The sequence below is a fragment of the Oncorhynchus masou genome, chromosome 5 (genome assembly GCF_036934945.1).
Source record: "Oncorhynchus masou masou isolate Uvic2021 chromosome 5, UVic_Omas_1.1, whole genome shotgun sequence".
Taxonomy (NCBI): Eukaryota; Metazoa; Chordata; class Actinopteri; order Salmoniformes; family Salmonidae; genus Oncorhynchus; species Oncorhynchus masou.
The window spans coordinates 6633745-6656774 of NC_088216.1; the positions used below are offsets into that span (position 1 = coordinate 6633745).

General features: G+C 49.9%; 1 protein-coding gene across 2 annotated transcripts; it reads left to right on the forward strand.

Moving 5' to 3' along the window:
* Nucleotides 1-1534: 1534 nt before the first annotated feature.
* On the forward strand, nt 1535-22923 carry LOC135531772 (far upstream element-binding protein 2-like). 2 transcript variants are annotated; one of them, XM_064959595.1, is made up of 18 exons: nt 1535-1855; nt 2992-3103; nt 3277-3336; nt 3432-3468; nt 3590-3648; nt 3748-3831; nt 5871-5928; nt 6561-6732; nt 9288-9386; nt 11636-11755; nt 12786-12888; nt 13951-14075; nt 19170-19475; nt 19583-19698; nt 20434-20528; nt 20705-20914; nt 21342-21514; nt 21816-22923. In XM_064959595.1, exons 1-18 carry the CDS (start codon nt 1769-1771, stop codon nt 21822-21824), a joined length of 2025 nt encoding a protein of 674 aa, XP_064815667.1. In that variant the 5' UTR covers nt 1535-1768; the 3' UTR covers nt 21825-22923. The 2 variants fall into 2 exon arrangements, with proteins under 2 accessions (XP_064815667.1, XP_064815668.1); XM_064959596.1 differs by having other exon boundaries at nt 3748-3819.
* Nucleotides 22924-23030: the final 107 nt, after the last annotated feature.

The following is a 23030-nucleotide window of genomic DNA, read 5'->3' on the forward strand; positions in this document are numbered from 1 at the left end:
GGTCTGTTCTGAGTATTGTGAATGGGTGGGTTCTGTTCTGAGTATTGTGAATGGGGGGTCTGTTCTGAGTATTGTGAGGGGGGGGTTCTGTTCTGAGTATTGTGAATGGGGGTTCTGTTCTGAGTATTGTGAATGGGGGTTCTGTTCTGAGTATTGCGAATGGGGGGTTCTGTTCTGAGTATTGTGAATGGGTGGTTCTGTTCTGAGTGTTGTGAATGGGGGGTTCTGTTCTGAGTATTGTGAATGGGGGGGTTCTGTTCTGAGTATTGCGAATGGGGGGGTTCTGTTCTGAGTATTGCGAATGGGTGGGTTCTGTTCTGAGTATTGTGAATGGGGGGGTTCTGTTCTGAGTATTGCGAATGGGGGGTTCTGTTCTGAGTATTGTGAATGGGGGGGTTCTGTTCTGAGTATTGCGAATGGGGGGTTCTGTTCTGAGTATTGCGAATGGGTGGGTTCTGTTCTGAGTATTGTGAATGGGGGACATATGTCATGCACAAGAGAGTCTTGATCTAAAGCAATGCCATGGTGCTCTTTCATCAGAAGAAAAGTACTGGTAGTTTGAAGTTGCTGTTGGTGTGGTGTCATTATGTATGAAAATATATATTGTGATATTATTGTTATGTCCCAAATTGCCCAATATTTCCTATATAGTGCACTTCTTTAGACCAGAGACCATCCCCCTATATTCTTTTTTTTATTGAACTAGGTAAGTCAGTTAAGAACAAATAATGTTTTTAGAGTGACGGCCTACCCCGGCCAAACCCTCTCCTACCCTGGACAATGCTAGCCAATTGTGCACCGCCCTATGGGACTCCCGATCACAGCCGGTTGTGATACAGCCCAGGATTGAACCAGGGTCTGTAGTGACACCTCTAGCACTGAGATTCAGTGCCCAAGACTGCTGCGCCACTCGGGACCACAAAATATATAGTTACCTACTTTAGACCAGAAACCATTCACCCTATATAGTACACTACACTACTATTCCTCTGGTCAAAATGTGTGCACTATATGGGGAATAGGGTGACATTTGGGACACTAAAATTGGACAGTGTAGCTAGTAGCGAGGTCACTAATATTTAAATGACATGGCTGAATGCTGTTAGCCTGGGTGCTCGTCTGATTCAGCTCTCTTGCTCTCTCAGCTCTCCTTATGGAATTGTCACGCTGTTTGGCTTGACAATGGAGTAGGCAAAATCACAACAGATCTGGGACCAGGCTAATATTTATAGCAAAGGTACCAAAAACTAACTCAAAGTTTCCGCTTTGTTGCTTTCATCTGTGTTTCGAATTTTGAGATCCTGCAAGGTTGATGGTGAGTGTTTTATGAGCTGAAAGAGCTCAATTGTTGCCCCCAAATGGGTATTGGTCGTTACAAACATCAATCAATAATGGAAAGGTTGTTTCTGTAAGCACATTGTTCAACTTGACCATTCTTCAAACTCCGATTGGCTCTTCAAAAAGCGCCTACAGATGATTGGTCGAAGCTGATCTGTCAATCAAGTATCTCCCTGCCCTGGTCAATAGGACCTACGTTCGACGCAGTAAACCAGTAAGATTTGTGTCTGTAATTCTTCACCGCCTCCTTCGCAATCACCGATTGGTTACTTTAGGAGGGAAGACTGCTAGAAGGTTTGATGCCCACTTTCTGCGCCCTCCCCACACTTCGCCTTTCTCATCTTCCCGCTTCTGCGCAACTCTGCTCGGCCTAACTACCTGTCCAAACCCCCGTGTGTGTCTGTGTATTTTCCCCAAGAGAGCAAGCAGCATGTCGGACTACGGCTCACCCGGGGCCGGAGCGGGCGCTGGAGGCAAAAAAGATGCTTTCGCGGACGCCGTGCAACGAGCCAGACAGGTAAGGTCGGAGCAATAGCGAGACTGGGACACTGACCCAAGCCAGTCTGTTGTGTGCGCTAGCTACGATGCTAGGCTAACTAGCTAGCTTGCAACGAGGCCGTCGATGGGTTACTCGAATCGATGCGACCGACCGGCTTGGTGTGTGGGTGAAATCAAAATGCGAAAAACCTAGATTTGAACCTCATGTTGGTGTACGCATGTGTGGCTTTGTTTTTAATATTAGCTAACGTTAAACGTTTGAGTTCGGTAGCACCACAAGGTTTACGCTAGCTAGAGTGCTACCGTTAGCTGGTGAGGCTAGCTGATAGTGTTCTCGGCGTGGCGATGCTTTCCTTGTTCTAGATAGCAGCTAGCCAACAAGCCCAAAACACCGACACTAACGTTACCGTTAGGTGCCTGGATAGCAAGCTAACTAATGTTGGTGATCACGAAAAGCCCTCTTTATATTCCAGTAGACCTACCATTTAGTGAGTGGTTAACTAGTTAGTCATCAATCATTTAACGTGGCTAGCGTTAGCTTTAAGTTTGGTAACTAGCTAGCGTCAGCAGACTATCATTAACTTAAGGTAGTAGCTAGCTAGTTAAATAACGTTAGCTAATGAGGTAGACGTTTCCACATGGAACCTGCGATACAAACTTTTCCAAAACAGTCAAATTTGTCGGCCAGTGTTTCAGAATAGCTAACTTGCATCGCTATTGGGACACAAACACGCTCTAGCTAGTATTAACGTTAGCTACTGCCGACATGTATGTGATACGAATTAGGCCAGTATCTCCAAACGAGATCCTCTTATCCAAGTCTGGCAGCTACCTGGACTAACCCCGGGTGTAGAAAATAACTACCAAGTCTAGGGCTGCTTCTCAAATGGCACCACGGGGATCTGGTCAAATTAGTCAATTTTTGGGATCCAACCCAGCTATTGTGTAATATAGGGATGCGGGATGGTACGTGGTTTGTGTAGAGGTGATGTACTTGGGCAACTACAGATCTAGGATCAGGTTACCAGCTCCAGATTCAAACCTGGGGAAGATTATACAAAACGGTCCATATATCACAATCTTGGGCCAAATTAATTCTCTCTAGCCGCTCACACAATGCATTTGAATGGGACACCTGCTGTGTGTGTTCTCTAGATTGCAGCTAAGATCGGAGGAGATGCCGGGCCTCCGAGTAACAATGGAGGAGCAGCAGGAGGAGGAGAGGGCTTCCCGTTCCAAACACTGAAACGCTCTCTGGAGGATGGAGGTAGGAGACCAGGGGAGGGCAACACAGAGGCACAGGGACCAACACACACATGGAGTAATACACATGGAGGAAAACCGAGGCGCACACATACACTATGTACACACAGAGGGTCATGTTCCCGGAGCCTTACTTCAGGGTGGTATTGAGGTTCATGTTTTTCCTGTTTTCATCAGACCAACCAGATGCCAAGAAGATGTCTTCCCAGGGGGACAGAGACTCAGCCACTGCTTTGTGTACGTACACCTAACAGACAATCTCTCGTCTCTGCCTATCCTCTCATTCATCGGTTGCTTTCTATTGGTTGTTAATCCATTACTCTTCCCTGTAGCTATCGGAGCTCAGCTCGCTGCCCTGTCTCAGCAAAGGTATTAATAGAAGTCTTGTCTTTTCTTTTTGACTGTATATTTAGCTGTGTTCGATTCCCCGGTGTTTTGGGCTTGTTGTGAAGGATAAGCATTCGTTCCTCTCTCCCTCTTTTCTCTTCAGTGTCAGACCCTCCACTATGACAGAGGAGTACAGAGTGCCAGACGGCATGGTCGGACTCAGTGAGTACACACACACACACACCGTATCGCTTGGACTCACACAGAGAAGCTGTTCATGCATACTATGATAAAATGACTTCATGGCTTGTTTCTCTACAGTCATTGGTCGAGGGGGCGAGCAGATTAACAAGATCCAGCAAGACTCGGGCTGCAAGGTCCAGATCGCTCCAGGTGAGCAACTAGGTGCTCACCTCTCTTTATATACTACCTCTACTACCTCTACTATCTCAGCACCCAGCCCAGATGGCACCCTATTCCCTATATAGTGCACTACTTTAGACCAGAGCCCTATTCCCTATATAGTGCACTACTTTAGACCAGAGTCCTATTCCCTATATAGTGCACTACTTTAGACCAGAACCCTATTCCCTATATAGTGCACTACTTTAGACTAGAGTCCTATTCCCTATATAGTGCACTACTTTAGACCAGAACCCTATTCCCTATATAGTGCACTACTTTAGACCAGAGTCCTATTCCCTATATAGTGCACTACTTTAGACCAGAACCCTATTCCCTATATAGTGCACTACTTTAGACTAGAGCCCTATTCCCTATATAGTGCGCTACTTTAGACCAGAGCCCTATTCCCTATATAGTGCACTACTTTAGACCAGAGCCCTATTCCCTATATAGTGCACTACTTTAGACCGGAGCCCTATTCCCTGTATAGTGCGCTACTTTAGACCAGAGCCCTATTCCCTATATAGTGCACTACTTTAGACTAGAGCCCTATTCCCTATATAGTGCACTACTTTAGACTAGAGCCCTATTCCCTATATAGTGCACTACTTTAGACTAGAGCCCTATTCCCTATATAGTGCCCTACTTTAGACCAGAACCCTATTCCCTATATAGTGCGCTACTTTAGACCAGAACCCTATTCCCTATATAGTGCGCTACTTTAGACGAGAGCCCTATTCCCTATATAGTGCGCTACTTTAGACGAGAGCCCTATTCCCTATATAGTGCGCTACTTTAGACCAGAGCCCTATTCCCTATATAGTGCGCTACTTTTAGACCAGAGCCCTATTCCCTATATAGTGCGCTACTTTTAGACCAGAGTCCTATTCCCTATATAGTGCACTACATTAGACCAGAGCCCTATTTCCTATATAGTGCACTACTTTAGACCAGAGCGATGGCCATTATTATGCCTGATGAAAGTGCACTGCGTTGTTGGGATTGGCTCTCGCAACAACGGCATGTTGCTGTCCTTGTGCACGTGACATTACAATGTGGAACTGTACGGCACTGCTTTTGACCAGGGCCTTGAGCAAATATAGTGCACTTCTTTGGACAAGAGCAATGGCCTTTTTTTAGGGCACTACTCTAGGCCAGCGCCCTGGTCAAAAATAGAGCATTACATTTGGCCGGAGCGTATGCCTTTATCGTGCACTACTTTTCACCAGGGGCCATAGGGCTCTGTTCGTGCACTACTTTTCACCAGGGGCCATTGGGCCCTGATAGTGCACTACTTTTCACCAGGGGCCATAGGGCTCTGTTAGTGCACTACTTTTCACCAGGGACCATAGGGCTCTGTTAGTGCACTACTTTTCACAAGGGGCCATAGGGCTCTGTTAGTGCACTACTTTTCACCAGGGGCCATAGGGCCTTGTTAGTGCACTACTTTTCACCAGGGGCCATAGGGCCCTGTTAGTGCACTACTTTTCACCAGGGGCCATAGGGCTCTGTTAGTGCACTACTTTTCACCAGGGGCCATAGGGCTCTGTTAGTGCACTACTTTTCACCAGGGGCCATAGGGCTCTGTTAGTGCACTACTTTTCACCAGGGGCCATAGGGCTCTGTTAGTGCACTACTTTTCACCAGGGGCCATAGGGCCCTGTTAGTGCACTACTTTTCACCAGGGGCCATAGGGCCCTGTTAGTGCACTACTTTTCACCAGGGGCCATTGGGCCCTGTTAGTGCACTACTTTTCACCAGGGGCCATAGGGCTCTGTTAGTGCACTACTTTTCACCAGGGGCCATAGGGCTCTGTTGGTGCACTACTTTTCACCAGGGGCCATAGGGCCCTGTTAGTGCACTACTTTTCACCAGGGGCCATAGGGCCCTGTTAGTGCACTACTTTTCACCAGGGGCCATAGGGCCCCGTTAGTGCACTTTGTAAGTAATAGGGTGCCAATTGGGATGCATTTGTAGTCTGCCAGTGAGACAGATGTTGTTTACTTGTTGATGTTTACTTGTTGTTTTTTGTGTTTCAGACAGTGGTGGCATGCCAGAGAGGAGCGTCTCCCTCACAGGAAACCCTGACGCCATCGCGTAAGACACTAATGTAGTGTCCCCATAGGGCCCTGGTCTAATGTAGTGTCCCCATAGGGCCCTGGTCTAATGTAGTGTCCCCATAGGGCCCTGGTCTAATGTAGTGTCCCCATAGGGCCCTGGTCTAATGTAGTGTCCCCGTAGGGCCCTGGTCTAATGTAGTGTCCCCGTAGGGCCCTGGTCTAATGTAGTGTCCCCGTAGGGCCCTGGTCTAATGTAGTGTCCCCGTAGGGCCCTGGTCTAATGTAGTGTCCCCGTAGGGCCCTGGTCTAATGGAGTGTCCCCGTAGGGCCCTGGTCTAATGGAGTGTCCCCGTAGGGCCCTGGTCTAATGTAGTGTCCCCGTAGGGCCCTGGTCTAATGTAGTGTCCCCGTAGGGCCCTGGTCTAATGTAGTGTCCCCGTAGGGCCCTGGTCTAATGTAGTGTCCCCGTAGGGAGTAGGGTGCCATTTGGAAGTATCCCTTGTAGCTGTGTGGCACGATTAGAGTTCGGTAGTTTTTCCTAGTCGTTTGATCTCAATTTGGTAAATTCTGTCTGCTGGCTTAGGGGCCATGTTAAGTATTTCTGATCATTACACAACTCTTTCTGACTACTTGCCCCCCTCCACGTCTCTGTCTTTTCCTCCTCTTCAGGAAAGCCAAGATGTTTCTGGATGAGATTGTATCTCGAGGGCGTGGTGCTCCTTCCTCTTCTTTCCACGAGTCGACCAATGGGCAGAGTGGCTCCATGCAGGAGATGATGATCCCAGCTGGCAAGGCCGGCCTTATCATCGGCAAGGGAGGAGAGACCATCAAACAACTACAGGTACACATTGGGGAGTTGTATAGCTGAAGCCTCTGGTCCAGGGGGTGTACTGGTACATCAAGCTGCCTCACCTTACAGAAACAGGAGATAGACTAGTGTCCTGTCCAGGGTGTGTACTGGTACATCAAGCTGCCTCACCTTACAGAAACAGGAGATAGACTAGTGTCCTGTCCAGGGGGTGTACTGGTACATCAAGCTGTCTCACTACAGAAACAGGAGATAGACTAGTGTCCTGTCCAGGGGGTGTACTGGTACATCAGGCTGCCTCACCTTACAGAAACAGGAAATAGACTAGTGTCCTGTCCAGGGGGTGTACTGGTACATCAAGCTGCCTCACCTTACAGAAACAGCAGATAGACTAGTGTCCTGTCCAGGGTGTGTACTGGTACATCAAGCTGCCTCACCTTACAGAAACAGGAGATAGACTAGTGTCCTGTCCAGGGGGTGTACTGGTACATCAAGCTGTCTCACTACAGAAACAGGAGATAGACTAGTGTCCTGTCCAGGGGGTGTACTGGTACATCAAGCTGCCTCACCTTACAGAAACAGGAAATAGACTAGTGTCCTGTCCAGGGGGTGTACTGGTACATCAAGCTGCCTCACCTTACAGAAACAGGAGATAGACTAGTGTCCTGTCCAGGGGGTGTACGTACTGGTACATCAAGCTGTCTCACTACAGAAACAGGAGATAGACTAGTGTCCTGTCCAGGGGGTGTACTGGTACATCAAGCTGTCTCACTACAGAAACAGGAGATAGACTAGTGTCCTGTCCAGGGGGTGTACTGGTACATCAAGCTGCCTCACCCTACAGAAACAGGAGATAGACTAGTGTCCTGTCCAGGGGTGTACTGGTACATCAAGCTGCCTCACCCTACAGAAACAGGAGATAGACTAGTGTCCTGTCCAGGGGGTGTACTGGTACATCAAGCTGCCTCACCCTACAGAAACAGGAGATAGACTAGTGTCCTGTCCAGGGGTGTACTGGTACATCAAGCTGCCTCACCTTACAGAAACAGGAAATAGACTAGTGTCCTGTCCAGGGGGTGTACTGGTACATCAAGCTGCCTCACCTTACAGAAACAGGAGATAGACTAGTGTCCTGTCCAGGGGGTGTACTGGTACATCAAGCTGCCTCACCCTACAGAAACAGGAGATAGACTAGTGTCCTGTCCAGGGGGTGTACTGGTACATCAAGCTGCCTCACCTTACAGAAACAGGAGATAGACTAGTGTCCTGTCCAGGGGGTGTACTGGTACATCAAGCTGCCTCACCCTACAGAAACAGGAAATAGACTAGTGTCCTGTCCAGGGGGTGTACTGGTACATCAAGCTGCCTCACCTTACAGAAACAGGAAATAGACTAGTGTCCTGTCCAGGGGGTGTACTGGTACATCAAGCTGCCTCACCTTACAGAAACAGGAGATAGACTAGTGTCCTGTCCAGGGGGTGTACTGGTACATCAAGCTGCCTCACCCTACAGAAACAGGAGATAGACTAGTGTCCTGTCCAGGGGGTGTACTGGTACATCAGGCTGCCTCACCTTACAGAAACAGGAAATAGACTAGTGTCCTGTCCAGGGGGTGTACTGGTACATCAAGCTGCCTCACCTTACAGAAACAGGAGATAGACTAGTGTCCTGTCCAGCGGGTGTACTGGTACATCAAATATCTGTACAGGAGAACGAATCAGAACACAGCTACTAATATAATAGGAGGGAAGTACTAGGAAACCAACACTATACATGGGGAGGCTCGTCAGATAGATGGATAGAGAGATAGAAACCAACACTATACATGGGGAGGCTCGTCAGATAGATGGATATAGAGATAGAAACCAACACTATACATGGGGAGGCTCGTCAGATAGATGGATATAGATAGAAACCAACACTATACATGGGGAGGCTCGTCAGATAGATGGATATAGAGATAGAAACCAACACTATACATGGGGAGGCTCGTCAGATAGATGGATATATATAGAGAGATAGAAACCAACACTATACATGGGGAGGCTCGTCAGATAGATGGATATAGAGATAGAAACCAACACTATACATGGGGAGGCTCGTCAGATAGATGGATATAGAGATAGAAACCACCACTATACATGGGGAGGCTCGTCAGATAGATGGATATATATATATATATAGAGAGATAGAAACCAACACTATACATGGGGAGGCTCGTCAGATAGATGCATATATATAGAGAGATAGAAACCAACACTATACATGGGGAGGCTCGTCAGATAGATGGATATATATAGAGAGATAGAAACCAACACTATACATGGGGAGGCTCGTCAGATGGATATAGAGATAGAAACCAACACTATACATGGGGAGTCTCGTCAGACAGATGGATATAGCGACAGAAACCAACACTATACATGGGGAGGCTCGTCAGATGGATATAGAGATAGAAACCAACACTATACATGGGGAGTCTCGTCAGACAGATGGATATAGAGATAGAAACCAACACTATACATGGGGAGGCTCGTCAGATAGATGGATAGATATATGACATGGGGAGATGCATCTCTTCCCTGTAGGAGCGTGCTGGAGTGAAGATGATCCTCATCCAAGATGGTTCCCAGCCACCCAACATGGACAAACCCCTGCGCATCATCGGAGACCCCTACAAAGTACAGGTAAACGCCCTTGCTGCACGCACTGCGTACCCCACACGCCCCCGCTGCACGCACTGCGTACCCCACACGCCCCCGCTGCACGCACTGCGTTCACCACGCCCCTGCTGCACGTACTGCGTACACCACACGCCCCTGCTGCACGTACTGCGTTCACCACGCCCCTGCTGCACGTACTGCGTACACCACACGCCCCTGCTGCACGTACTGCGTACACCACACGCCCCCTGTTGCACGTACTGCGTACACCACACGCCCCCTGTTGCACGTACTGCGTACACCACACGCCCCTGTTGCACGTACTGCGTACACCACACGCCCCTGTTGCACGTACTGCGTACACCACACGCCCCTGTTGCACGTACTGCGTACACCACACGCCCCTGTTGCACGTACTGCGTACACCACACGCCCTGTTGCACGTACTGCGTACACCACACGCCCTGTTGCACGTACTGCGTACACCACACGCCCCCTGTTGCACGTACTGCGTACACCACACGCCCCTGTTGCATGTACTGCGTACACCACACTCCCCTGTTGCATGTACTGCGTACACCACACTCCCCTGTTGCACGTACTGCGTACCCCACACGCCCCCGCTGCACGTACTGCATACCCCACACGCCCCCGCTGCACGTACTGCATACACCACACGCCCCCATGCACGTACTGCATACACCACACACCCCTGTTGCACGTACTGCGTACCCCACACGTACTGCATACACCACACACCCCTGTTGCACGTACTGCGTACACCACACGCCCTGTTGCACGTACTGCGTACACCACACGCCCCCGCTGCACGTACTGCGTACACCACACGCCCCCGCTGCACGTACTGCATACACCGCACGCCCCCGCTGCACGTTCTGCGTACAACACACGTACTGCGTACACCGCACGCCCCCGCTGCATGTACTGCGTACACCGCACGCCCCCGCTGCACGTTCTGCGTACAACACACGTACTGCGTACACCGCACGCCCCCGCTGCATGTACTGCGTACCCCACACGCCCCCGCTGCACGTACTGCGTACCCCACACGCCCCCGCTGCACGTACTGCGTACCCCACACGCCCCCGCTGCACGTACTGCATACACCACACGCCCCCGCTGCACGTACTGCATACACCACACACCCCTGTTGCACGTACTGCGTACCCCACACGTACTGCATACACCACACACCCCTGTTGCACGTACTGCGTACCCCACACGCCCCCGCTGCACGTACTGCGTACACCACACGCCCCTGTTGCACGTACTGCGTACACCACACGCCCCTGTTGCACGTACTGCGTACCCCACACGCCCCCGCTGCACGTACCGCGTACACCGCACGCCCCCGCTGCACGTACCGCGTACACCACACGCCCCCGCTGCACGTACTGCGTACACCACACGCCCCCGCTGCACGTACTGCGTACCCCACACGCCCTGTTGCACGTACCGCGTACACCGCACGCCCCCGCTGCACGTACCGCGTACACCACACGCCCCCGCTGCACGTACTGCGTACACCACACGCCCCCGCTGCACGTACCGCGTACACCACACGCCCCCGCTGCACGTACCGCGTACACCGCACGCCCCCGCTGCACGTTCTGCGTACAACACACGTACTGCGTACACCGCACGCCCCCGCTGCATGTACTGCGTACACCGCACGCCCCCGCTGCACGTACTGCGTACCCCACACGCCCCCGCTGCACGTACTGCGTACCCCACACGCCCCGCTGCACGTACTGCGTACCCCACACGCCCCCGTTGCACGTACTGCGTACCCCACACGCCCCGCTGCACGTACTGCGTACCCCACACGCCCCGCTGCACGTACTGCGTACCCCACACGCCCCCGCTGCACGTACTGCGTACCCCACACGCCCCCGCTGCACGTACTGCGTACCCCACACGCCCCGTTGCACGTACTGCGTACCCCACACGCCCCCGCTGCACGTACTGCGTACCCCACACGCCCCCGCTGCACGTACTGCGTACCCCGCACGCCCCCGCTGCACGTACTGCGTACCCCGCACGCCCCCGCTGCACGTACTGCGTACACCGCACGCCCCCGCTGCACGTACTGCGTACACCGCACGCCCCCCCTGCACGCACTGCGTACACCGCACGCCCCCGCTGCACGTACTGCGTACCTGGATATGGGGCTGTTTGTCTCTGATATTATGCCAGGTAATACTGTCTGACTTGATCAACCTCTCTTACTTTCCCTCTCTTTCTCTCTGCAGCAAGCGAAGGAGCTGGTGAATGAGATTCTGAGAGAGAGAGATCACGCTGGCTTTGGAGACCGAAACAATTTTGGCAACCAAATGGGAGGAGGTGGTGGAGGAGGAGGAGGAGGCATGGATGTGAGTAGGATCGCTTATGTTTATGAGATGGATTCAACTTGATTCTAGTTGGAAGTCTGACTGGATTTGACAGAGCTGTGGAGGTCAAACTCCCCCAGCTGCTTCACTCTAGCTATGTGTAAACTCCACCTTCCACCATGGCACAGGGAAGGCAGCTTGGCTCTAGCTATGTGTGAACTCCACCTTCCACCATGGCACAGGGAAGGCAGCTTGGCTCTAGCTATGTGTGAACTCCACCTTCCACCATGGCACAGGGAAGGCAGCTTGGCTCTAGCTATGTGTGAACTCCACCTTCCACCATGGCACAGGGAAGGCAACTTGGCTCTAGCTATGTGTAAACTCCACCTTCCACCATGGCACAGGGAAGGCAGCTTGGCTCTAGCTATGTGTGAACTCCACCTTCCACCATGGCACAGGGACGGCAGCTTGGCTCTAGCTATGTGTGAACTCCACCTTCCACCATGGCACAGGGAAGGCAGCTTGGCTCTAGCTATGTGTAAACTCCACCTTCCACCATGGCACAGGGAAGGCAGCTTGGCTGAGTGAAATGCAGCCCTGGGGGGTTAAACCCATAGAGTTAGATTGACTAGAACGTTAAATAGAACATCTGACAGCAGCGTCATTGACCTGATTGAGAATGCCCCTTCTACTCGTTCTTCTAGTCGTTTTTTTAATTTTTAAATTGTACCTTTATTTTACTAGGCAAGTCAGTTAAGAACAAATTCTTATTTTCAATGACGGCCTGGGAACAGTGGGTTAACTGCCTGTTCAGGGGCAGAACGACAGATTTGTACCTTGTCAGCTCGGGGGTTTGAACTCGCAACCTTCCGGTTACTAGTCCAACGCTCTAACCACTAAGCTACCCTGTTAAACGTTGTAGAATTCCAGCCGGTAGAATGACTGGCGTTGCAGCCCCGTTGAGTAACGAGCCTCGACTAGAACTCTGCTGAACGTCTTTGCCTCATCAGTATCGTGTGTTCCAGCTTGGCCAGATGCCTTTTCCTCACTGAGGTGTCTTTTCATTGGCCAGGTGCCCGTGCCCCGTCACTCTGTGGGAGTTGTGATTGGTCGAAGTGGAGAGATGATCAAGAAGATCCAGGCAGACGCTGGAGTTCGGATACAGTTCAAACCAGGTGAGGATGACACACGACCTCCCGCTATGGAAAACTACCTTCTGTTCTTGTTCAGCCAGTCCCTGTATCTCCCCCTTAAACCCTGCTTCAGTTGTTATAATCACTATGGTAATTCTCTCCCTCTTTTTGTTCTCTCTCTCTCCCTCCCTCCCCCCCCTCTCTCTATCAGATGAAGGTACATGACGTATAAGATTCAAACCCACACCTACAACAGATTTTACAATATTTCTATCATAGGAAACATGACTATTTTACCATGGGGTGTTTTTACACGTGATCATAGGTCCAGGAGAAACACACTGATCTCAGACCTGTTAGTCCCACAACATTTAAATAAGTCCCTTGACTGTGGGGCGAACCTGGGGCATGTTCAGTATAGCCCCAACGTAACAAAACGGTTTGCAGCTGGGAACTCCAGTCTGTTGTTATGGGACGAGTCCAGGTGGCGCCGTCCCGTTTGACCCTGCTTCCGTTGAGTGTTATGATCAGTATGGTAACTCTCCTCTCTTTGTCCCCTCCCCCCTTTCTCTCTCCCTCTGTCAGATGAAGGTACAGGACTGTATATGAAACTTAAACACCACACACACACACACAGCAGATTGAAGTGTTTCTATCGGGTCAGAAAGGGCATGTTAGTACACCTCATCTGAGAGGTGCCAATCTGGTAGCAACTTCCTGTCTTGACTCTGCTTCAGCTGAGTGTTGTGAATAGTATGGTAACTCTCTCCTTCTTTTTCCCCCTCACTCCCTCCCCCTCACTGCCTTCCCCCTCTCTCCCCCTCACTGCCTTCCCCCTCTCCCCCTCACTCCCTTCTCCCTCTGGCAGATGAAGGTACAGGACCGTATAAGAGAAACATTTTGACTGGAACCTTTTGGTTTAAACGATGATCGTTATGATGACTCTCTTTCTCATCTTTTTCGCTCGATCTGTCTTTCTTTCGCGGCGATCTGTGCTTCCCTCCATCTTTCTCTCGTTGTCTTTCGATCGCTCTCTCTCTCTCCCTCTTGCTGCCTCCCTTCCCTGCTCTGCCTCCCTTCCCCCTCCTCCCCTCCTCTCTCTAGATGACGGTGCAGGTCCTGATAAGATAGCCCACATCATGGGCCCTCCAGACCGCTGTGAGCACGCTGCCTCCATCATCAACGAGCTGCTGCAGAGCATCAGAGTCAGGGAGGACGGAGGGCAGGGGGTACGTACACTACCCACTACAGGCTGACACATGGGAGGACAGGGGGTCCCTACACTACCCGCTACAGGCTGACACATGGGAGGGCAGGGGGTACGTACACTACCCACTACAGGCTGACACATGGGAGGGCAGGGGGTCCCTACACTACCCGCTACAGGCTGACACATGGGAGGGCAGGGGGTACGTACACTACCCACTACAGGCTGACACATGGGAGGGCAGGGGCTCCCTACGCTACAGGCTGACACATGGGAGGGCAGGGGCTCCCTACACTACAGGCTGACACATGGGAGGGCAGGGGCTCCCACACTACAGGCTGACACATGGGAGGGCAGGGGCTCCCTACACTACAGGCTGACACATGGGAGGGCAGGGGCTCCCTACACTACAGGCTGACACATGGGAGGGCAGGGGCTCCCTACACTACAGGCTGACACATGGGAGGGCAGGGGCTCCCTACACTACAGGCTGACACATGGGAGGGCAGGGGCTCCCTACACTACAGGCTGACACATGGGAGGGCAGGGGCTCCCTACACTACAGGCTGACACATGGGAGGGCAGGGGCTCCCTACACTACAGGCTGACACATGGGAGGGCAGGGGCTCCCTACACTACAGGCTGACACATGGGAGGGCAGGGGCTCCCTACACTACAGGCTGACACATGGGAGGGCAGGGGCTCCCTACACTACAGGCTGACACATGGGAGGGCAGGGGCTCCCTACACTACAGGCTGACACATGGGAGGGCAGGGGCTCCCTACACTACAGGCTGACACATGGGAGGGCAGGGGGTCCCTACACTACAGGCTGACACATGGGAGGGCAGGGGCTCCCTACACTACCCGCTACAGGCTGACACATGGGAGGGCAGGGGCTCCCTACACTACCCGCTACAGGCTGACACATGGGAGGGCAGGGGCTCCCTACACTACCCGCTACAGGCTGACACATGGGAGGGCAGGGGCTCCCTACACTACCCACTACAGGCTGACACATGGGAGGGCAGGGGCTCCCTACACTACAGGCTGACACATGGGATGGCAGGGGGTCCCTACACTACATGTGTACACATGGGAGGGCAGGGGCTCCCTACACTACCCACTACAGGCTGACACATGGGAGGGCAGGGGCTCCCTACACTACCCACTACAGGCTGACACATGGGAGGGCAGGGGCTCTCTACACTACAGGCTGACACATGGGAGGGCAGGGGCTCCCTACACTACAGGCTGACACATGGGAGGGCAGGGGGTCCCTACACTACAGGCTGACACATGGGAGGACAGGGGGTACATGTGGGGTGTGAAGGAAAGTGGGACTAGATGGCAGGGGGAAACACTGAGTTTAATATAAGATGGTGCAGGGGTATGGACAGGTGAGACTTTCTAGTCTTGAGAAGGAAAGATGTCTCGAAGGCCATATCTGAAATGTGCCTTGCGAAAGTATTCACCCCCCTTGGCATTTTTCCTGTTTTGTTGCTTTACAACCTGGAATTAGTATAGATTTTTATTTGCAATTCATGTAATGGACATACAAAAAATAGTCAATTGTTGAAGTGAAATGAGAAATTACTTGTTCAAAAAAATGAAGTGAAAGTGGTGTATGTATTCACGACCTTGGCTGTGAAGCCCCTAAATAAGACCTGGTGCCACTCATTACCTTCAGAAGTCACATACTGCACACGGGTGGACTTTATTTAACTTGGTGTCATGTGATCTCAGTGTGTGGTTATATACACCTGTTCTGAAAGGCTCCAGAGTCTGCAACACCACTAAGCAAGAGGCACCATGAAGACCAAGGAGCTCTCCAAACAGGTCAGATCAGGGCTGGGTTATATACAAATATCAGTCATTTTTAACACCCCACAGAGCACAGTTTTAAATCCGTTATTAAAACATGGAAAGAAAAACCATAAAACGCAGGATTTAAGATTTCATGCTTTTCTGCTAAAATTATTATAGAATTTGTCAGTATTATAGAATTCTTATATGGAAATAATATTTGAAAGATGTGTTGAAACCCGAAGTGGGTGGCCAGCAGAGATGGATGGGATGTGGGGATGGATGGGTGGAGATGGATGGGTGGAGATGGATGGGTGGGGATGTGGAGATGGATGGGTGGGGATGTGGAGATGGATGGGTGGAGATGGATGGGATGGGGAATGATGGTCAAAGATAAAAGTCAAAAAATACTTTTTATTAAGTTTGAATGACGCGGAGGAGCAGTGTTTTTACAGCCAATGCCGGTTTCCCCGAGGCTGCTGCCGTGCAGCTGTTTGGACACGTGCATATACACACACACTCTCATTCAAATAAACACATACAAGAACACACACATACATGTAATAGTGCCAGACATGCACACAAACATACAGTTGGCGTTGCTGTTAGAATGTTGTTATTGTTTGCTGTTGTCTTTTCTCCTTAGTTCATTCTCTTGGTTGTTGGTGCATTGGAGTTCTTGGGGAAAGGAATCCATTGTATTTTTCTGCTTGGGGTGGGAGTGGTCCTGAATGGTTGAGGGCCAGCTATTGGGGGACCTGTGGGGGGTCTTGGATGGTTTGGGTCATGTTGGTTTTGAGCAGGGCGTTGTCCCTGGATGCTTCTGTGTTGCTCTGAATGGGAGTCAGTTGGATGACTGGTCTGGTGCAGTTGTTGGATGACTGGTCTGGTGCAGTTGTTGGATGACTGGTCTGATGCAGTTGTTGGATGACTGGTCTGATGCAGTTGTTGGATGACTGGTCTGGTGCAGTTGTTGGATGACTGGTCTGGTGCAGTTGTTGGATGACTGGTCTGGTGCAGTTGTTGGATGACTGGTCTGGTGCAGTTGTTGGATGACTGGTCCGGTGCAGTTGTTGGATGACTGGTCCGGTGCAGTTGTTGGATGACTGGTCCGGTACAGTTGTTGGATGACTGGTCCGGTGCAGTTGTTGGATGACTGGTCCGGTGCAGTTGTTGGATGACTGGTCCGGTGCAGTTGTTGGATGACTGGTCTGGTGCAGTTGTTGGATGACTGGTCTGGTGCAGTTGTTGGATGACTGGTCTGGTGCAGTTGTTGGATGACTGGTCCGGTGCAGTTGTTGGATGACTGGTCTGGTGCAGTTGTTGGATGACTGGTCTGGTGCAGTTGTTGGATGACTGGTCTGGTGCAGTTGTTGGATGACTGGTCCGGTGCAGTTGTTGGATGACTGGTCTGGTGCAGTTGTGGAGCGGCTTCACTGTAAGTATATTGTATGTTTCGGATATTCAATTTAAATTTATTTTTTTTACAAAAAGTGGCACCACAACAAACCTGCCAAGAGGGCTGCCCACCAAAACTCAGACCATGCAAAGAGGGCATTAATCAGAGGCGCAATTAAGAGACCAAAGATACGCCAATGGAGCTTTGCAGCTACTTCAGGGTTATCTGTCCATAGGACCACTAAGCTCTAGGCTCTATGAGGAGATTGGAGTATCTGTCCATAGGACCACTAAGCCCTAGGCTCTATGAGGAGATTGGAGTATCTGTCCATAGGACCACTAAGCCCTAGGCTCCACAGAGGAGATTGGAGTATCTGTCCATAGGACTACTAAGCTCTAGGCTCCACAGAGGAGATTGGAGTATCTGTCCATAGGACCACTAAGCCGTAGGCTCTATGAAGTGGCCTGAAAAGCCATTGCCTAAAGAGAAAAACAAGCGAACACGTTTAGTGTTCAAAGTCATGTGGGAGACTCCCCAAAGATATGGAAGAAGGCACCCTGGTTGGATGAGACTAAAATTGAGCGTTTTGGCTCTCAAAGAAAACGCTATGTCTGGGGCAAACCCAACACCTCATCACCCTGAGAACATGTTTTTCATCGGCAGGGACTAGGAAACTGGTCAGTATTGAAGGAATGATGGATGGCATTAAATACGGGGAAATTCTTGAGGTAAAACTGTTTCAGTCTTCCAGAGATTTGAGACCGGGACGGAGGTTCACCTTCCAGCAGGACAATGACCCTAAGCATACTGCTAAAGCAACACTCGAGTGGTTTAAGGGGGGACATTTAAATGTCTTGAAATGGCCTAGTCAAATCCCAGACCTCAATCCAATTTGTGAATCTGTGGTATGACTTAAAGATTGCTGTACACCAGCGGAACCCATGCAACTTGAATGCGCTGGGGAGGTTTTGTCTTGAAGAATGGGCAAAATCGTCTCTACAAGGTATTAACTTTGAATAGTTATGCATGCTCAAGTTTCTATTTTTGTCATTTCTTGTTTCCCAAAAAATATTTGCATCTTCAAAGTGGTAGGCATGTTGTGTAAATCAAATGATACAAACCTACCCCCAAAAATCTATTTTAATTCCAGGTTGTAAGGCAACAAAATAGGAAAAATGGGGGTGAATACTTATGCAAGCCACTGTGCATAAAGTTTCCACTATTCCCCTTCTAGTTTTTCCTTGACATTTTGTATTTATTAATACATTTCTTTGAAGGGGACATTTTCTGTCAATGTGCCAGATTTGGCCAGCTGGCAAATTTTCAGCTTTAGTACCTGGGCAGATGGATAAAAATGACACTTTTAAAAGATAAAATAAAAAAAGCTTCCCATCTGAAACCGTTCACAACAGTTTGTGCAATATTCAGACATTTTGTGACAGTTTTGGTGTTCAGCCAAGTTTTTTTAAATTTGATTTTTTTTATCTACATTTAAAAAAAAAAAAAAAAGTTTTCTTCCTCGCTCTCAGTTTGTGCTCCAAATTTTCTCGGGGCTGAAGTTCAGCATGCGACATCTACGTCCCTTCATTGGTCAATAGTAGAGATTCTTCAATGAACTGTTGTCTATAGACGACTTGTTTTTGTGCACATTTTGTTCACTTGCAAAATACCACACCAAACATCTTAGTTACATGCAACTCGGATCTATGCAAAAATGTCAAACTAATGAATTTTTTTTGAGTAATCTTAGATTTAGATCAAGACTATTTTTGAGGAAGTGTGTTCTGGCTACGGAGTCTACAAATGGACAAATAGTACTACTGGCACTTTTGCGGTTTTCAAGCGAAGGTCTTTAAAGGGTAGTATGCGAGCGCCGTCGTGCGGAAACCTTTACCTGCGTCTCTTCTCCAGGGTCCTCCAGGTCCACCTGGCACGGGGGGGATGCCTCAGGGTGGCCATGGCAGGGGGCGAGGCCAGGGCAACTGGGGCGGTCCTCCGGGTGGTGAGGTCACCTTCTCTATCCCCGCCCACAAATGCGGCCTGGTGATTGGTCGGGGTGGCGAGAACGTCAAGGCCATCAACCAGCAGACGGGGGCTTTCGTGGAGATCTCGCGTCAGCCGCCGCCCAACGGTGACCCCAACTTCAAACTGTTCATCATCAGGGGGTCCCCTCAACAGATAGATCATGCCAAGCAGCTCATAGAGGACAAGATCGAGGTACGAGAGGACGGACGCGTGTCAACACACATTTAAACACCCAGTGTGTCATTTAATAGTCCCACATGAACTGTAAATGGAATGAATGGTTTCCTCTGCTCCTCTAGGCTCCTCTGTGTCCTCTAGGGGGAGGTCCTGGGGGACCTGGTCCTGCTGGTCCAATGGGCCCCTACAACCCCAACCCTTACAACCCAGGGCCTGGTGGCCCCGGAGGACCCCCGCAGTAAGTACATCAACCATGCATCCCTACAACCCCATCCTTGATAATGCAGGGCCCCACACACACACACAGTAGATACAACACCTACTGGACTTAAAGGGCCAGGTTCCCTGTCCCAGGCTCGTGCTATAGCACCTACTGGACATAAAGGCTAGTGCTATAGCACCTACTGGACATAAAGGCTAGGTGCTATAGCACCTACTGGACATAAAGGCTAGTGCTATAGCACCTACTGGACATAAAGGCTAGTGCTATAGCACCTACTGGACATAAAGGCTAGTGCTATAGCACCTACTGGACATAAAGGCTAGGTGCTATAGCACCTACTGGACATAAAGGCTAGGTGCTATAGCACCTACTGGACATAAAGGCTAGTGCTATAGCACCTACTGGACATAAAGGCTAGTGCTATAGCACCTACTGGACATAAAGGCTAGTGCTCGTTTGCATCGCTACAGTTTGTTATACATCCATGCACATAAAAGAAGGGGTCTATTGTTCGTGCGGTGAGCAGCTCTGATCCCCCTGTGCTGTTGAGGGATTTTTATGACTCAAAATGTTTGATTTATATCACCATTTGTCTCATGTACATTATATGTTTTTTACATTTCTTCCTCTGAATAAAATAAGGCCACATGTTAGTTAAATCCAATGGGTATCATGCGTTTTGGCGTGTTTGTGATGTTTTGGAAGACTTAAAGATATGAAGTGTTTTATTGTTCTCTACTCTCTCTCCAGTGGCGGCCCCCCAGGTGGTCATGGTTATGGGGCCCCTCAGGGCTGGGGAAACACCTTCCAGCAGTGGCAGGCCCCTGGAGGGCCACACGACCCCAGTGAGTAGACGCGGCTTCATATACACTGGTCTGGAACTCTCCATCAGAGTTCCCTCCTGGTCAATACATTTTTCCCTGGCCTGTCCTCAACGCTCTTTCCTCTTTAACCTTCTTGTTTCCTCTCCTCACTTTTACCTTCTCCCTTTCAACCCTCTTTCTCGTATCTTCCACCCCAGACAAGGCAGCAGCAGACCCCAATGCAGCGTGGGCAGCCTACTATGCGCAGTACTACCAGCAGCAGCCAGGGGGCGCCATGCCCGGCCAGGCCCCCAACGCCCCAGCTGCCGCCCCAGTCCAGGCAGACCCCTCCCAGGCAGCCCAGACCCCTGGAGGCCAGCCAGACTACACCAAGGCCTGGGAGGAGTATTACAAGAAGATGGGCATGGGTAAGATCATCGCCATGGTTATATTGACTTTACAATGACATGTCCTATCGTACATTGTTATTGATTATTGCATCACTAGAAACAAAACACATAAGAAATAATAGTGGATACATTTAGTAAAAATAAACCTCTAATCACAGCTGGGTCAGCTCTTGCGAAATGGCGGCCATCTTGTTCCAGAAGATCTCCTATAGTGCTGTCCAGTCTCCAGACATGTCAGGAGAGCCTAGTCACTAGAAAAGGACTGAAAGGCCTTCACACTGTATAGAGTCCTTCAACATGCCACCTTTTTAATGGACACTTTTCATCCAGAAGATGTCCTCGGATTTATTTCTATACAACCGAATTGTGATCAACAAATACTATTTTCTTGTCCAAGTTCTAGATCTTAATATCTGATCCTGTTTCCCTCCCTGTCTCTCCTCAGCCCAGCCCGGTGGAGGTGCTGCAGCGGCGCCAGCTGCAGCCGTGGCCGGGGGAGGAGCCGGCGGACAGCAGGACTACAGTGCAGCCTGGGCTGAGTACTACAGGCAGCAGGCGGCCTTCTACGGCCCTGGAGGGGCTCCGGGACAGGCTGCCACCCCACAGCAAGGACAACAGGTAACACACACACACACCACTCAGCAAGGACAACAGGTAACACACACACACACACCACTCAGCAAGGACAACAGGTAACACACACACACACCACTCAGCAGGGACAACAGGTAACACACACACACACACCACTGAGCAGGGACAACAGGTACACACACACACACCACTCAGCAGGGACAACAGGTAACACACACACCACTCAGCAGGGACAACAGGTAACACACACACACACACACACCACTCAGCAAGGACAACAGGTACTTTAACCTCTCTCTACCCTCTCATTCTCTCCTTCTCCCAGGCCCAGTGAACCAAATCCAGCCAGTCTCCAGCCTGTCAGCGCGGACCGGGAGGACTGTCTCTTCACTGCAGCCACATCCCATCCAGCTCTTTGGACTTTTTAAATGTTTTCTTCTGGGTTTAAGTCATTCAAAAAATGTCTGGTTTTGATGGAAGCAAAACCTTAATTCCCTCCCTCAAATACACTCCCAGTACCCTCCCTCTTATCCCAGTACCCCTTCTTCTCTTCCCCTAAAAATTCCCCTTCTTTTTTACAAAAACTGAAAAATAACAAATTCTACAATTTTTGCTGATGAAATGATTGAACAACTTGGTAGGGTTGTTTTTTTTCTTTGTCCTCACCCTTCACCCCAACCCCTAGTGTCTGCCTGTCCTCACCCTGCATCCCAACTAGTGTCTGCCTGTCCTCACCCTGTACCCCAACTAGTGTCTGAGGAGGTGAAGGGGAAGAGAAGAAGAGGGGAAGATGGTAAAGAGCTCCTGCTCATTGGCCTCGCTAATACCCATCTGTAAAATACATGGACTCGCACTTCTGTCATTTGTTTGTTTTTCCTGAGGAATAAACTGTCGTCTAGCAGTACTTTGGAGTATAACTATTACTAATATTCAGCATCAGTTTGTAAAAACGAGTTGTTTTTTTGCAAGCAAAAGGATATTTTTTTGCTTTTTAGGCTTTTATTTTCATTTTTAATTAACGTCTAGTTCAGTTAAAACATTCCTGTGTTGATGAAGTAGCAGCATTTCCCCCCCCCCCACCCACTTATAATTTTACTTAGTTCATATTTTTCAGTAACTAATGGGTGGGCCTGGATTTGTGTGTGCCTGTGCGACTGACTGTGTGTACAAGCCCCTGTTTCTATGGGTGTTTGCTACAGTGTGTGCCTGCTTGTTATGTTGGTTGTTTTGGCACAGTTTGTGTCCCCGAGGCCCCGTCCCCTTGCTGACTTCAGATCAGATTGCTGCATCATCAGATGGGATGCCTTTTATTTTTCCTCGTGTTCCAAGAAGTCGTGTCAGATGTTGTATGCCGTTTTTTTTTTTTTTTTTTTTACTTTTTACTGCTTGTTTTTAAAAACTTCACAATAAAAAAATAAATAAGTATTGAGATACTTGGTGGTTGAATGTTTTGTTGCACATAGTTAAATAATATCACTACAAACTTAATTTGTGACAAACAATCATATTGTTCACCCTATAACCAATCACATGCTGGGAG

What these genes read in the sequence shown, in the direction of transcription:
- LOC135531772 (XM_064959595.1), top strand. Translation starts at nt 1,769, where the DNA reads ATGTCGGACTACGGCTCACCCGGGGCCGGAGCGGGCGCTGGAGGCAAA. An exon ending in AGACGGCATGGTCGGACTCA is followed by an intron (nt 3,649 to 3,747) that starts GTGAGTACACAC and finishes GTTTCTCTACAG; the next exon opens with TCATTGGTCGAGGGGGCGAG. An exon ending in GGGAGGACGGAGGGCAGGGG is followed by an intron (nt 14,076 to 19,169) that starts GTACGTACACTA and finishes TCTCTTCTCCAG; the next exon opens with GGTCCTCCAGGTCCACCTGG.